Source organism: Nerophis ophidion, linkage group LG04 (genome assembly GCF_033978795.1).
Source record: "Nerophis ophidion isolate RoL-2023_Sa linkage group LG04, RoL_Noph_v1.0, whole genome shotgun sequence".
Lineage (NCBI taxonomy): Eukaryota > Metazoa > Chordata > Actinopteri > Syngnathiformes > Syngnathidae > Nerophis > Nerophis ophidion.
Window position 1 is genome coordinate 36461418 of NC_084614.1, and position 17315 is coordinate 36478732.

The 17315-nt window shown below is 39.4% G+C and overlaps 2 protein-coding genes and 1 pseudogene across 6 annotated transcripts in view; 1 reads left to right on the forward strand and 2 right to left on the reverse strand.

The window, feature by feature from the left end:
- Positions 1–300: 300 nt before the first annotated feature.
- Positions 301–8325, reverse strand: LOC133551362 (phosphatidylinositol-glycan biosynthesis class W protein-like; annotated as a pseudogene).
- On the reverse strand, positions 6521–17231 carry LOC133551361 (phosphatidylinositol-glycan biosynthesis class W protein-like). 2 transcript variants are annotated; one of them, XM_061898000.1, is made up of 2 exons: positions 17170–17231; positions 6521–7987 (listed from the first exon to the last, which is right to left on the reverse strand). In XM_061898000.1, the coding sequence occupies exons 1-2, from the start codon at positions 17170–17172 to the stop codon at positions 6527–6529; spliced, it is 1464 nt and encodes a 487-aa protein (XP_061753984.1). In that variant the 5' UTR covers positions 17173–17231; the 3' UTR covers positions 6521–6526. The 2 variants fall into 2 exon arrangements, with proteins under 2 accessions (XP_061753984.1, XP_061753985.1); XM_061898001.1 differs by lacking the exon at positions 17170–17231 and adding an exon at positions 8222–8350.
- LOC133551360 (unconventional myosin-XIX) overlaps positions 8810–17315 on the forward strand; it is a 37909-nt gene continuing 29403 nt past the window's right edge. For 2 of the 4 annotated variants that reach the window (XM_061897998.1, XM_061897997.1), the window contains exons 1-4: positions 8811–9057; positions 10071–10221; positions 13979–14127; positions 14291–14404. In XM_061897998.1, coding sequence (XP_061753982.1) covers positions 8998–9057; positions 10071–10221; positions 13979–14127; positions 14291–14404 — 474 coding nt within the window. In that variant the 5' untranslated portion in view covers positions 8811–8997. Of the gene's footprint in view, positions 9058–10070; positions 10222–13978; positions 14128–14290; positions 14405–17315 lie in introns of all 4 variants that reach the window. The other 2 variants (XM_061897999.1, XM_061897996.1) reach the window with 2 other exon arrangements.

The window sequence follows — 17315 nt, forward strand, 5'->3', positions numbered from 1 at the left end:
TAGTGGTACGTTTTTTTTGATTGATTGATACTTTTATTAGTAGATTGCACAGTTCAGTACATATTCTGTACAATTGACCACTGAGTGGTAACACCCGAATAAGTTTTTCAACTTGTTTAAATCGGGGTCCACGTTAATCAATTCACGTGTCTTCTTCTACTTTGATGAGCCCATACAGAAGTATTTGATGTCTTTGGCGTTAACTCCACGTAAATATATATAACATTATCATTTCACTGGGGATAGGTTGATTGGCAGCACTAAATTTAGCCCTAGTGTGTGAATGTGAGTGTGAATGTTTTCGGTCTATCTGTGTTGGCCCTGCGATGAGGTGGCAATTTGTCCAGGGTGTATCCCGCCTTCCGCCCTATTGTAGCTGAGATAGGCACCAGCGCCCCCCGCGATCCCAAAGGGAATAAGCGGTAAAAAATGGATGGATGGGTGTATATGGAGGAGAGATCGTGTTGAGTTGGGATGGTTTAATTGATTGATTGAAACTTTTATTAGTAGATTGCACAGTTCAGTACATATTCCGTACAATTGACCAGTAAATGGTAACACCCGAAAAAAAATGTCAACTTGTTTAAGTCGGGGTCCACGTAAATCAATTCATGGTACAAATATAGCCTTCCGTTCGATTGTAGCTGAAATAGGCACCAGCATCCCCCGAAACCCCGGAGGGAATAAGCGGTACAAAATGGATGGATGGAATATAGACTATCAGCATAATACAGTCGTCACAGTTAACCATCAGTGTATATATATTGATTTATTTACATTTTTTGCGACTTGTTTAGGGTGTTCCCCGCCTACTGCCCGAATGCAGCTGAGATAAGCTCCAGTGACCCCCCGCAACCCCAAAAGGGACAAGCGGTAGGAATTGGATGGATGGGTAATCCGGGGGTTGGGGTTAGGTTTGGTTGATATCAGCACTCTAGTCATCAACAATTGCATCATCTGAGAAATTAACATTGAAACAGTGAAGGTCTGACTTGGTAGGCTATGTACAACATTTAGTACACATAGAGAGATCAGAAAGCATAATAACGAGTGTATACATTTGATTATTTACAATCCGGGGAGTTGGGATGTGGAGGGGTGAGGCTAGGGTTGTAGTTGCCTGTGTTCTTTCCGTGCGGTTTTGAAGGAGGATAGAGATGCACTTACTTTTACACCTGTTGGGAGTGCATTCCACATTGATGTGGCATAGAAAGATAATGAGTTAAGACCTTTGTTAGATCGGAACCTGGGTTTAACGTGGTTTGTGGACGGATCGATAGAAATATTGATAGTATTGATACCATGTGTAGTATCTGTACCGGATCAATACTAGTGTGATTAAATTGATATTTCTTACCCATCTTTTTCTTTCCCACAAATTTACCTATAAATGCGTTTGTGATGTGTCGTTAAAATTGTCACATTGTTGATATTATATTTATAATGTTTAATGTATAAGTGTATTTATTAGTGTTGTCAAAGTTAAGTCATGTGATTAATCACAAAACATTATCTTATTAGTCATGCATAAATGCTGATTAAACGCCAATTTCTTTGACCTTAACTGCGGGTAGTTACCTGGAAGGCGGAGCTGCTTGCTTTACGGTCAATCGTTAATTCAACACACACGACAGTGCAAAGATTAAATTTAAAATATTTTCTAAATACAAAGTTTTGAGGACATAAATCCATCCATCCATATTCTACCGCTGGAAAAGTCGCGACGTCATCACAGGGCCAACACAGATAGACAGACAACATTCACACTCACATTCACACACTAGGGCCAATTTAGTGTTGTCTATCAACCTATCCCAGGTGCATGTTTTTGGAGGCGGGAGGAAGCCGGAGTCCAATCCACTTTATTTATACAGCACAAAAACAGGGCAGCACGGCGTGACAGTGCCTCTCAGTAGTAATGTAATGGGTTCGATTCCTGGCCTCGGGGTCTTTATTTGTGGTTGTTGGTACCCGGTATTTTTTGTTGTATTCATTGTATACTATTTAACAAATGTTTTTTGATAAATCCCAGTGCATTGTACATATTTTAGTTAAAGTTGCACATTAATAAAATTGTATACATGAAATATCGCCACTTTCATATGATTATTGTTGTTGCACTACCACTATATTAGGGAGAGGAATACATGAATTAAATGTTTGACATGAACTACAACCAAAATTATAAGTGTATTGTTTGATTGTCATTCAAAAATTGGCAGGTGTGGAAATCTTTTTTTAAATGAAGCACTTAATTGGATCTCTTTAGGATACAATGTTGGGACAAATTAATAGAAAGTGTGCAGTAAAACGAAATGTTGCATTATATTTTGTGAAATTTCTTGACTGTGTGCTTTCAACGAAAACACGACATAAGCTTATCTTTAAATCAAGAATATAAAAAAACTGTAATATTTTTAGAAATTTAGATTTTTAAATACTTTTTAGCGTTTAAATAAAACATTTTCAGACACATACCCTTACCGGGAAACTGCACTATTTGGGGGCAAATTTGTCCTGTCATTCACAATCATTGGGTAAGACTAGATGTTGAACACATGTTTTTCTTTTTTTTTCTTCGAATAAATAAATGTGATCAAAAGTACGCTTACAATGGAGCCTATGTGAGTCGCTCTATTCTGCCTAAAAAGCACCTAAAAAATATCTAAACACTTCCACCAACACTCTATATACACACACTGTAAGTTTATGCGTAATGTAGTAACGGGCACATTCATTATAACATGTAATATTTACGTATTTTGCACATTTTATGCATACGGCACCGCATTAATTTGATAGACACATAGCTTTTTCCTTCAACAACATTACTTCATGAGAGCCAACAAACATAATTAAACAATCACTTACTGTACAATGTCTGCTCTTACTTGGATACCGACTGTTATAATGTTGATATACCGTATTTCCTTTAATTGCCACTGGGGCGCTAATTCATTCAAAACCTCTTCTCACTTCTGCGCTTACCAAAGGCATGCGGTAAAAGTAAGCATGCGCTAATTATTTTAAAACCTCTTCTCACTCCGGCACTTACCAAAGGTATGCAGTAAAAATTGGAGTGTGATGTAAGCTTGGACCTTAAATCCTACTGAATAACTCTTAATTTTCTTCCCTTTATGCGATTTCAAATTACCGGTATTGAAATCAGCCTCCTCCATTTTGAAAATGATTACAGGGGAAGTGTCACTCATGACGTCATGAGTTTGACCAGGCGGTAATACTAAGCATGCGCTAATTATTTTGGGAAGCGAGTCTGACCCGGCAGTAATTCAGGGCAGGCCCATACTATGTGTCCTGCGGCAATTCAAGGAAATGCGGTATTCTCATTTAGATGAATGACTCAATCCTTGCAAAAAAATTGTGTGGGGGTGGAACGAAGCGTCTTCAGGCCGTTTTTTTTGCAATTTCCGATTCCAAATTGGCTGTCAAAGTGTACCAACTTCTCAGTTTACAGTATGTCCGCATCATTTTACTATCAAGGTGAGAGGCGCGATTTATAATCTAGAATAAACTTTCTCGAGCGCCGAGGCGAGAAAGAAGCTCACCATCAGATGATGTCAATACAGCAGGATAAGGAAGTACACTCTCTGATCAATGCGCCGCTAAATGTTGGTCCTTAACGTTAGTGCTTATAATAACAATATTGCTAATACTTGGTCAATATTCAGGTCACCAAATGTAAACCGAGTATTTTTGGTGCTTTTTGGATGGTTGGGTTTTGGGGTTCAAATATACACAATAATTTCATGGCACCCATTGGCTACGATGTAAGCAGACTTTCATTTCTGAGTTAGAATGCATTAGAAAAAAACTGTTTTTGTTTCGAACAAACCTACTCAGTGGCCTAGTGGTTGGAGTGTCCGCCCTGAGATCGGTAGGTGGGGAGTTCAAACCCCGCCCGAGTCATACCAAAGACTATAAAAAAATGGGACCCATTGCCTCCCTGCTTGGCACTCAGCATCAGGGGTTGGAATTGGGGGTTAAATCACCATAAATGATTCCCGGGCGCGGCACCACTGCTGCCCACTGCTCCCCTCACTTCCCAGGGGATGATCAAGAGGATGGGTCAATGCAGAGAACAAATTTCACCACACCTAGTGTGTGTGACAATCATTGGTACTTTAACTTTAACTTTAACTTGAAAAGTGCAGTTCCCCTTTAAGGCTTTGGAAAACAACCTTTAAAATTTTACTGTGATTCCAAAGAGGTGAAAAATATATATTCCAAAGCAATTCATGAACATGTATGATAATAAAAAAAACACAAAAAATAAACTGCTATAGCCGAGTGTGTCCACCAAGCAGTTGGTGAATATTGTCAAGATATTTGCAATCAAGAAAAATACCACTTGATTTTTGTCGACGGCTTGAACAAGACACAACTTTTCCATATCATCTTTCCTTTTGTCCGAGCCTGAATTTGAATTCCATGACGACGGTACAAAGGGCAGCCGGACCATGCCTGGGAAAAAAGTACAATCAAATCAACAACGCCAATGCAGGAAATAAAAAGCAGAGATTGAGCGACACACCAGAGACAGAAAGGTAAATTGGCCAAGCGGCGAGACACTGGTTCTACTAAAGTCTGACATGTGAACAAAGCGGAAAATAGCGCCATAGTCGTCATTAGGAGGTTAAAAATGGCTTTGATCCAGTCTCTAACATGGGATCTGGGCTGCATCACATAGCATCCAATCTGAACTCCTGCCATGTAGATGGAAACATAACCTAATATAGAGAATATCCCCTCCTTGTTAGCATGCAGGAAGTCCTTTCCTCTGTCATTGTTGTTCATGATGAAAGCCTTGAGGTCTGTTGTCTCCAAAGCAAGCTGATACATTCCACTGATGAGAAGCGATAAAACCCACGACTTTCTTGTTGGAACTGCGACTAAAAGCAATGAAGTCAGAACTTTCACAAGAGCGAGTGTGAAGAAAAAATTCCAGTGTACGCCGTACTCAGTCACATGTTCTTGGTAGTTCCTCCATTTGACAAAGACAAGTCGCGCTGCACCGAGAACAACCAGGGGCCACGCAGACAGGATGTGTTTGCATACGTGCTTCAGCTTGGATCCAGACACGTTCTTCACACGTGCTTTTGGGCAAACCAGACCATTCGCCATGACGAAGGCCCCAACACCAAAATCTATAACGCCAGTTCCGTATGTTTTCGTTTTAGCGTATTGTCTCGGAAAGACTTTAAAGTCGACGGCGAGAATACTGATGGCCGTTTGCACGTGCACCATCACTCTAAAGATTGTCACGAAGGGAAGCTGTTTGAAGTGAACAGTCCTGCTGAGGAAGGCCCCTGGGGTGGTGTGACGCTGGGTACGGTAGATGTGGCAGAGCACACATAACAACACAAAGGTTAAACTCAGGACCACCTGAGGGAGAACGTCGCTCAGGATGGTGCATGACAGGACGAGGGGGAGGACCAGCACTGAGAAATCTAGAAGTAGGTGAGAAATCCAAGGACATGGCAGAGGGAGATTCCCTTTGGCTTGATGGTGGAGCATCAGAATGAGCGCTCTATTGAGGATGCACAGTGGGGTGAGGAATGAACCCACTACTACTTTTTGTAACGTTGTCCCATTGAGATTACTGACAAATGCTTTCTTCAGCTCCTTCTCAGACATGTCCTGCAAACAGCAACATAACGTTTACTGCATTTTTGGTCAATTGAGTAAAAATATCTGTAACATTCAGCCTTTTACTTTCTGGATTAGATTTTGAACAAAAGAAAAGTTATGGCTATCAACATTCAGTCATTCATCTGTTAGAATTTTTAATTGTGCCTGATGAATTCTATTCGAGTTACCATGCTTTTAAAATGGATTAATTAAAAAAAAAAAAAAATTATCTTTTAAAGCATTGTTTGAAATATTTTTGACTCACCTGCAAAACTACTGTTTGAAATTTACTGTACAAAGTTAGGATACATGTAAAAGTGCACTTTAACAATAACTATTTGTAAACATATGCCATTTATTCTGCTTCCAGTACTTACCAAAGGTTGATCTGCGACTCAGGAGACCAGAATAGTTTCACATTGCAACCATAAAAGCTGTCTTGACGTCATCAGGCAAAATAGTAAGGACATCCCCTTTAAGGGGGCTGAAATTTCTGAGGGCAGTATCTGCTCAGACATTAATACAAATCGTAAAAATAATTACTTCTGCTAAATTATGATTGTACGTTAAATGTAACATTATTATAATTGGCTGACTGTGTCAGCTTTTTTGATGACAAAAACAATGATAAAAAAGTACAGTTGCACAAATTACCACTTACCCTAAAGAGGAGTTCATGTCCAACTGCACATATTAAATATTTAATGTGCTATTTACATTTTAGAAGAGTTAGTTCCTATTTCTAAATGACACATTTATACTAATTGACTTTATTTGCTGCTGATTTATTCCAGCCTTTTACTTTTTCAGAAATATGTTTTAATCAACACAATTTATTTGGGGGGGAAAAAAAAAATTAGCCTGCACAACATGATGTTTACCAAAATTTTATTGTAATGCCACAGAGATGTAAAACATACATAACAGCGGAATTCATGAACATGTAAGCCAGCAGGACACATACAGAAAATAATTTGCTGCATTCAAGTGTTTTGACTAGCGAATTGGTTAAACCCGTCAATACATTTGACAGCAAGAAGAATAACAACTGGTTCCTACTGATGGCTTGAAAAAGACACAACTTTTCCATGTCGTCTTTCTTTTTGTCCGAGCCTGAATTTGAATTCCATGACGATGGTACAAAGCGGCAGCCGGACCATGCCTGGGAAAAAAGTACAATCAAATCAACAACGCCAATGCAGGATATAAAAAGCAGAGATTGGGCGACACACCAGAGACAGAAAGGAAAATTGGCCAAGCGGCGAGACACTGGTTCTATGAAAGTCTGACAAGTGCACAAAGCGGAAAATAGCGCCATAGTCGTCATTAGGAGGTTAAAAATGGCTTTGATCCAGTCTCTAACATGGGATCTGGGCTGCATCACATAGCATCCAATCTGAACTCCTGCCATGTAGATGGAAACATAACCTAATATAGAGAATATCCCCTCCTTGTTAGCATGCAGGAAGTCCTTTCCTCTGTCATTGTTGTTCATGATGAAAGCCTTGAGGTCTGTTGTCTCCAAAGCAAGCTGATACATTCCACTGATGAGAAGCGATAAAACCCACGACTTTCTTGTTGGAAATGCGACTAAAAGCAATGAAGTCAGAACTTTCACAAGAGCTAGTGTGAAAAAAAAATTCCAGTGGACGCCGTATTCAGTCACATGTTCTTGGTAGCTGCTCATTTTGACAAAGACAAGTCGTGCTGCACCGAGAACAACCAGGGGCCACACCGACAGGATCTGTTTAGAGATGTGCTTCAGCTTGGATCCAGACACGTTCTTCCCACGTGCTTCCGGGCAAACCAGACCATTCGCCATGACGAAGGCCCCAACACCAAAATCCATAACGCCAGTTCCGTATGTTTCCGACTTAGCGTATCGTCTCGGAAAGACTTTAAAGTCGACGGCGAGAATACTGATGGCCGTTTGCACGTTCACCATCACTCTAAAGATTGTCACGAAGGGAAGCTGTTTGAAGTGAACAGTCCTGCTGAGGAAGTCCCCTGGGTTAGTGTGACGCTGGGTACGGTAGATGTGGCAGAGCACACATAACAACACAAAGGTTAAACTCAGGACCACCTGAGGAAGAACGTCACTCAGGATGGTGCATGACAGGACGAGGGGGAGGACCAGCACTGAAAAATCTAGAAGTAGGTGAGAAATCCAAGGACATGGCAGAGGGAGATTCCCTTTGGCTTGATGGTGGAGGATCAGAATGAGCGCTCTATTGAGGATGCACAGTGGGGTGAGGAATGAACCCACTACTACTTCTTGTAACGTTGTCCCATTGAGATTACTGACAAATGCTTCCTTCAGCTCCTTCTCAGACATGTCCTGCAAACAGCAACATATCGAATTACATTAAAAGAAAATCAATAACATTTAATTTACTATAGAAACCCTCCTATTAATAGCAAATTGTCCCCAAAAATGCTGTTCAGGGGTTATACATTCAGTACTTTCACTTTCGCTTCTTTATTGGAATTTGCGACCATTAAAGCCTTGTATGCCCCCCTGGTAAATGAATGGACGCTAGCAAATATTACTTGTATTAGTCAAAACCCTTACCGTGATGTTGTCAAATGCAAGCTCACATAAATAATTGTATGAGAGGACAGATCATCTTGCACCCAAAACCCGGGCAGAAATGTTTACGACACGCCTATTTCCGTGTTCACGCACGCCGCGTTCATGGTCTCTCGGACATCCCAACGGCGTCCTTTATCTCCTTTTACTTGCAGAAAAGGTGCAGGTCGCAAGCTACTGTACCGAGGGTCTCTCTCCATACACGCGCCTACTTTACATTATTAAAATAAATAACTAAAACATACATAGACATATTATACAATCTCGTGTTCTTTAGATATTCTACAACTGCTACGTGTTTTCCCCCACGATTACAACTAAGGTTGACGCTAAAACACAATTTATTCAAGCCATAATTGCTGAATAATGATTGATTACACTGTTTTTATAACAGGCATTTCACAAGAGCCACATGTTATCGTTTTTTATTTACGTGAAAATACAGGTTAACAAAAACAAGAATGCCGTTTTAAGTATGGCGTTAAATTACTGCTATGGGTTATCAGCTATCACAAAAGCAAAATTACTTTTTTTTCAGTTGTTGGCAACTTCCGGCATTCGGGTGACGTATTTGTGGCCTCATCTAAAAAAAAGGGCGGGCCTGAGCGTGTGTACTTCAGGGGCCGACAAACGAGGTGTCCTTGAGGAGTTTTAGACAGTTATGGCAAAACTTGTGATTAATTATACTCTTAAATTTGGTTATACATTGACAACTTAATCATACGTTGCAGTTCCCTGGCCGAACAAACGCTAAACCCATGAGTTCTGCGAGCGGCCGACGTCACACTGCTGCGAAAAATAGCAATGGAAGTGAAGCGGTAAGTTTGGAAAAAGGGGGAAAAATGTCTCTATAGAAACTTAAGCATCTGCTAGATTGAGTTACTAACCAAAATGTCGTTACTTCTTACTTATTTTTGTTTTGAAGACGCTGCAAAAACTTGTTACACACAAAACCTTAACAGATATAGCGCTTTTTTTTTGGACACTACCTAAAGGGTGTAAAGGTAAATTACTGTATTTCATGTGGTTGTGGTTTACACATGAATAAACATAGCCTACTGTTACTTATTTTTTTTATTTACTGTGAGGTTAATATTGTAAAATATTTTTCTTTTACATACTGTAGCTCCTATATTAGATTTAATACAGATGCTCGTGGATAATCAATCAATCAATGATTATTTATATAGCCCTAAATCACTAGTATCTCAAAGGGCTGTACAAACCACAACACAAACCAAAACGACATCCTCGGTAGAGCCCACATAAGGGCAAGGAAAACTCACACCTAGTGGGGCGTCGGTGACGATGACTATGAGAAACCTTGGAGAGGACCGCATATGTGGGCAACCCCTCGCCCCTCTAGGGGAGTGGGGGGGGGGGGGGGGGGTTGCCCACATAATCAGTGTAACTTGTTAGCTAACACTCAAAATATCAAATTTTCCATGCTTTACCAAATGAAAAACTCACAAAGATGCGGCTTTATTACAGTACAATACATGTGAACAAATGTAGCCTAATATGTAGTGTATGCATTAACTGTGAAAATTGTACCTTGACCCATTTCATTAATAATATTAAGAGGTGAAGTTTAAGCGGTGATGTACAAAGCTTACCTGCTTCATTGGATTACATTTGTCCACACAGCTGAGACTGTTGACAATCTCCAAGTAAGCTGCATGTTCAATCCACTTGAAGTGATAAAGAAGTGGTCAGGTTGAAGTGAAATTGTTTGACCTCCTTAAACAGCATATATGACACGTTTTGGCATGAATATATTATAGTAGACTGTCATGGTTTGTCTGTCTGTTTGCTGGACCGCGCTCTACAGGTGCAAGGATTGGTCCAGAAGGTTTATTCCTCCGATGGACGCCTTCATGATTCCCTGGAGGACGAAATGATTGCCTTCCTCACTGACGATGAAGCCCAACTGCACACATATGATGATCTCACCAAAGTCAACCCAGTGACACCAACAACAGGTAACGCTGACCTCTGATTTCCACAGGATGCGAAACGTCTTTCTGTTTTTATTCAAGTCAATGTGTCCGTTTCCGCAGCCTGCGGAACAGCACCGACAGGAAGTCAAGAACAGACACAAAATAAATTATCTGAAAATAAGGCAGATTGTATTTTACACTTTCAAACGTCCTAATGGGTGGGGACAGACATGAAGTCAACCTGTCAAAAGGTTTTCAGACGTAATTTCAACTCGTTGACACAAATTTGATGAGGACATGCTGATTCTGGAGGTCCAAAATTTAAGAAGCATATACAGGCATATCCTGGGAATCTATACAGGGCCTGTGTCAAATACCAGCTCATACGGCGGGGGCAAAGCAGGGTAGTGGTTTTGTAGGAGTTGAATGAAATGTATGTATGTGTGTTTACAATGCTCGCCAGGGATTATGTTACTGTTGTGTTGATGCTTGCTACAAAAAAAACAAAAACATTGTTGTTCTGCAAGGAAAAACTGTCGTCCTTTCCATGAGTTAAGTCAGTGCCATCACAGACGCTCCCGTTTGTGGGTATTAATGAACGGCAAAGCTGGAGACGTTCCGCAGTGTTTACTTCAGTGTTTACTTTATCACATAATCATGTGCGGATTTGTGAGATCTTGTAAAGGTCTTCGCTATTTTGCTGCATGGTGGAGCCGTAACTTAATGGCATTGGGAATTACCGGAAGGCAGATGATGGTGCTGTTCCGTAGTGGCTACTTTTCGCTGCTGTTCTGCATCCTGTGGAAATCAGGGGTAAGAGCTGCACTGCAATTGGAGCTTCTATACTGTAGTAAGAGTACTGCAATAATGTCTGTAATGTCCTGTTTTTTGAACACAATAAACCAGAAAATACTCTTCATCACAAAAGTCAAACAAAATAGCATAGCCAATATAATATCTTATTCTGCAAAACAAAATAGTACCAATAGAGGTCAAAGAAAAAAGACACATTATGTGTGTCCAAAAAGGAGCACAATGAAGCAAAAACTGATAATCTGATTTGTAATCAACAATTCAATATTTAATCACCTGATACTTGACAATAGTCCCAATATTAATATAAATTATATTTCATACAGTATATAATTACATCCACATATAGTCACAAAAATAAACCCACTCCACCGTTTTCATCAAATATAGTTTGTATAAATACATTTGACCTTTAAGATATTTTTCTATGTTTCCTCAGCTTAGTTGTACCTATCATAAATACATATTTTTTAATTATTTTTAAATTGAATGTGTTGTTATTGCTTTGTTTGGTGTCATGATTCTACATGACAGTGTTTGATTTCCTCCCTTGTTTTCTACTTTCTGTTGAAGCGCCGATTGTTCACACTTGTCCTTAGTTACTAATAAGAAGGGTTAATTTTGTCAGGATCACGTGGCAGACTCTGCTGGTTCATTGTGTGTTTCTGCTATGTTCTGTGTGCTTCACCCTCTGTAAGCCAGACTCTTTCTACATTGTTACCTATGTTGCTTTTACCTGCCTTTCTTTTGCTATCAAGGGACCACTCTGCTGTCTCTTTATCCTGGGGTCACACCAACAATCACAACATCACACTGTGATAACAAAGCTACTTTGAAATCGGTTTTCTTCTCAAATTATATTTTCCATCTCTATCTCTGTAATTTTTTGATATTTGTTTACAGCAGGTTACTTCTTAAATACAGACCCTATTTCTATATGAGTTGGGAAATTGTGTTAGATGTAAATATAAACAGAATACAATGATTTGCAAATCCTTTTCAACCCATATTCAATTGAATGCACTACAAAGACAAGATATTTGATGTTCAAACTCATAAACTTTATTTATTTCTTGCAAATAATAATTAACTTATAATTTCATGGCTGCAACACGTGCCAAAGTAGTTGGGAAAGGGCATTTTCACCACTGTGCTACATCATCTTTTCTTTTAAAAACACTCAATAAATGTTTGGGAAATGAGGAAACTAATTGTTGAAGCTTTGAAAGTGGAATTCTTTCCCATTGTTGTTTTATGTAGAGCTTCAGTCGTTCAACAGTCCGGGGTCTTCGCTGTCGTATTTTACGCTTCATAATGCGCCACACATTTTTGATGGGAGACAGGTCTGGACTGCAGGCGGGCCAGAAAAGTACCCGCACTGTTTTTTTTACAAAGCCACGCTGTTGTAACACGTGCTGAATGTGGTTTAGCGTTGTCTTACTGAAATAAGCAGAAAGACGCATGAAAATAAGCATGAAAAAGACGGCGCTTAGATGGCAGCATATTTTGTTCCAAAACCTGTATGTACCTTTCAGCATTAATGGTGCCTACCATGAATTGATTAATGTGGACCCCGACTTAAACAAGTTGAAAAACTTCTTCGGGTGTTACCATTTAGTGGTCAATTGTACGGAATATGTACTGAACTGTGCAATCTACTAACAAAAGTATCAATCAATCAATTAATCAATCACAGATGTGTAAGTTACCCATGCCTTGCGCACTAATGCACCCTCATACCATCACAGATGCTGGCTTTTGAATTGTGCGTCGATAACAGTCTGGATGATTCGTTTCCCCTTTGTTCCGGATTACACCGTGTTAAATATTTCCAAAAACAATTTGAAATGTGGACTCATCAGACCACAGAACACTTTTCCACTTTGCATCAGTCCGTCTGAGATGATCTCGAGCCCAGAGAAGCTGGCGGCGTTTCTGGATGTTGTTGATAAATGGCTTTCGCTTTGTATAGTAGAGTTTTAACTTGGATTTACAGATGTAGCGACGAACTGTATTTAGTGACAGTGGTTTTCTGAAGTGTTCCTGAGCCCATGTGATGATATACTTTAGAGATTGATGTCGGTTTTTGATACAGCGCCGTCTGATGGATCAAAGGTCACGGTCTTTCATTGTTGGTTTCCGGCCATGCCGCTTACGTGGAGTGATTTCTCCAGATTCTCTGAACCTTTTGATGATATTATGGACTGTAGATGTTGAAATCCCTAAATTTCTTGCAATTGCACTTTGAGAAACGTTGTTCTTAAACAGTTTGACTATTTGCTCACACAGCCCATACTTTCTTGTGAAAGACTGAGCATTTTTTGGGAAGCTGTTTTTATACCCAATCATGGCACCCACCTGTTCCCAATTAGCCTGCACACCTGTGGGATGTTCAAAATAAGTGTTTGATGAGCATTCCTCAACTTTATCAGTATTTATGCCACATTTCCCAACTTCTTTGTCACGTGTTGCTGGCATCAAATTCTAAAGTTAATTATTATTTGCAAAAAAAATGTTTATCAGGTTGAACATCAAATATGTTGTCTTTGTAGCATATTCACATAAAAAAAACAATCTTCACATAAAACAAAGAACAACAACAAAAAAAGAAAAAAAAAACCAAAACTGAATATGGGTTGAAAATGATTTGCAAATCATTGTATTCCGTTTATATTTACATCCAACACAATTTCCCAACTCATATGGAAACGGGGTTTGTATTACTTATGCAGTTTTGAATTTCACCAGATCCATAAATTGTATTATTTGTGACTTCATGAAGAGTGCATTTGTGTCCCACCAATAACCAACATTGTTTATTATTCCCAGTGCTGTCAGTTTTAAAATATATTAAAGTCAACTTACCTCTTTTTAAATGTACGTATGCTCAGTGTTTTCATTTGACCTCCACGACTGTAATACACACAATGACTGAATACACACAATGACTGAATACTTAATGAGACATAATGTTTCTGTTTGGCAGTTCTGCAATGCCTGCAGGCCAGATATGGAATGAAGGTGTTTTACACCCACGCTGGCTGCACCTTGGTGGCTCTTAACCCCTTCTGGTCTGTTCCTGACCTTTACTCCCTGGATACGATGACAGGCTATCACTGTTCTCCCAAGCTGAAGGTATTCTCAACAGCGCAATAAATTATTTCTAATATGGCCGGATGTGGAAGAGTTTAAAACTAATAGACATCACAGACCCGGAATAGTATATGCATACAGTATATGAATTGTCACGAGTATATGAATTATGATCCTGTAAGTAAGCCGTAATGTGTCTCTGCAGGAGTCCAAGCCACATATCTTTATCGTAGCAGAGGAAGCCTACAGAAATGTTAAGGGTCACTTGGCGCCTGTGGACCAGTCCTTGGTGGTCAGTGGGGAGAGCGGTGCTGGGAAGGTAAAGCAATCAAGTGTGACCACCTGCTCTAATTCAAGGTGGCGCACAGTAGCTACAGGAAATAATCACCCTTCTGTTAAAATACAATTTTTGCCTGATGTCATTAAGTAAGAACACGATAAATTATTTAAAAATTAGCTTTACCACAATATATCTTAGAGATGCTTAATAGGATGTTTCAATCATGGTATTATGCTGCTGACTATGGACTGGACTCTCGCACTATTAGCTAGATCCACTCGAGCGGGTGGTGGGGGGTCCTAGATCTGCGGTCCCCACGAAGGTTTCTCATTGTATCCCATTGGGTTGAATTTTTTTTTGCCCTGATGTGGTATCTGAGCCGAGGATGTTTTTGTACCTTGTGCAGCCCTTTGAGACACTTGTGATTAAGGGCTGTGTAAATAAACTTTGATTTATTAATTCCAAAACCGATCATCCATGAGTCATTTTGGCCCTTTTCGAACCCATGTATCAACTGTAAAAGTTTAAATGTATTTGTATTGAGTGCTTTTGACGGTTTACCAATATCAACATATTTGAATGAGTTCCTTATTCTCTAGTATTACATTACATTGTTTGATCAAAAGTCAATAGTAACCATAAATCATAAAACCTAAAGCAAAAACTACTAGTTGTAAAGATAAAAAAATAAAATAAAACTTTTTTTTGAGAAAATAAAAACATTGATCTAGCATTACTCATATACTGATACTATCCTTGGTATGGATACCAACAATGTATGGATCGAATTGCAGGACTGAATTACAGGATAAGGAGACGATCGGGGGCACGGAAACAAGCTCGTGAGTTAGCAACCCATCTAACTGCTTACGTGTTGTGGTCTCCGTTTGCTTTCTGAGCCTCAACGTTGACGGCTATCCACTTTGTTGCTAACCATATTTAGATGATTACAATCCAAATATTGTTAGTTCCGAACCAGTTGCAGTTGTAGAGTATTTATTAGTAGCCAGCGAGAAGGTATATTTTTGATGTGACTATTATAAACAGAGGTCACAACACCAGAAGTATATTATTCGAGGGGTTGTAGTTACAGGACAGAGTTGCCAGATGGGAAAGATTTTTGAGTTCTTTGTATGCATGTTATGTAATTTTACATTACATTTTCAATGATAATAATTTTAGTAAGTTGTCTACTGAAACAACTAAACATTATAAATGGGTCGTACTTGTATAGCGCTTTTCTACCTTCAAGGTACTCAAAGCGCTTTGACACTACTTCCACATTTACCCATTCACACACATTCACACACTGATGGAGGGAGCTGCCATGCAAGGCGCCAACCAGCACCCATCAGGAGCAAGGGTGAAGTGTCTTGCTCAGGACACAACGGACGTGACGAGGTTGGTACTAGGTGGGATTTGAACCAGTGACCCTCGGGTTGCGCACGGCCACTCTCGCCATGTGGTACATTACATGGGACAACAGCCAAAATAGGTTGCTGGATGAGAATAATTCCAATGATAAAATATAGTGTAGAAATGCACCCCATTGCAGTAAATGTTGTAAATGCAGTAAATCCATCCACCCATCCATTTTCTACCGCTTATTCCCTTTAGTGCCTATCTCAGCTACAATCGAGTGGAAGGCGTGATACACCCTAGACAAGTCGCCACCTCATCGCAGGGCCTGTTCTTCAGTCCAATAGGTGTTGACTGGACTTTCACACTATTATTTTAGAATGTTAGATCCACTGACTATGGACTGGACTCTCACTATTATGTTAGATCCACTATGGACTGGATTTTCACACTATTATGTTAGATCCACTATGGACTGGACTCTCACTATTATGTTAGATCCACTATGGACTGGACTTTCACAATATTATGTTAGACCCACTCGACGTCCATTGTCTTAATATTCAAACATTAATTTCAACATATTTTTCCTATTTTAAGGGGACCTATGATGATTTTTAATCTACATTTAAAACACTTCCTTATGGTTTAGATAATGTGTATTTAATATGCTTTGTTCTAAATTATGCTCCACAGTCATTTTAATAACCTGTTTTTGAGCCTGTCTGCAAGATGTTTTTCTGGAGGCGCTTTCACATTGCAAGTATAACCACATTCCCACCCTCTCCCAAAGTATTGTAGTTTATATTTTGAAAATGGACACTTTATATAATTATCAATTCAATCCAATTCAATTTCCTTTATTTAACCAGGTAAAGACTCATTGAGATTAAAATCTCTTTTTCAAGAGCGACCTGACAAAAAAGGGCGGGACAAACAAAATTACAATAATAATTACAACAAGACAATACAACAGTACAACATCAGTCACACCACAACAGGTAAAATTTTTTTTTAAATGATTAAGTAATAATTCAATTTAGAAGCAAGTACATTGCCCAAGGGAACTGGTTTCTTGATCTTTTAAAATGGACTTAAACTCCCCCAAAGGGATCAATTCAGGTAGCCTCAGATTTTTCTGAAAGTCATTCCGTGACCAGGGAGCAGCATAACAGAAGGATTTTTTTACCAAGTTCAATATCTTAAAATCATCACCGCCATTTTAATTTTTGCAGACGCGGTCGAAAATGAACTTAATAAACATTATATAGATTCACCCGGTCACATCATCAGGTACAACTGCACACTCGCCGATCAATTCAGACATGCATACAAAAACCGCTGCTTTTAGCAGCATTTCTGTCACTGCATGTTGCATGTTTGTGTTATATGCATGCCACGATTACAAAAAAGTAATACTTGTTATAGCCCGGCTGGGAACTTGCCATAATGTCCAAATAAGTACGTCCACCTCTCTATGATGTCACAACGTCGCCAGACTGCAAAACTGCGAACAGAGACGCGTTGACATTGTTTAACATTAGTATCCAACATTGTAACAACATTTATAAGTCAGAGAAGGCAAAATTGA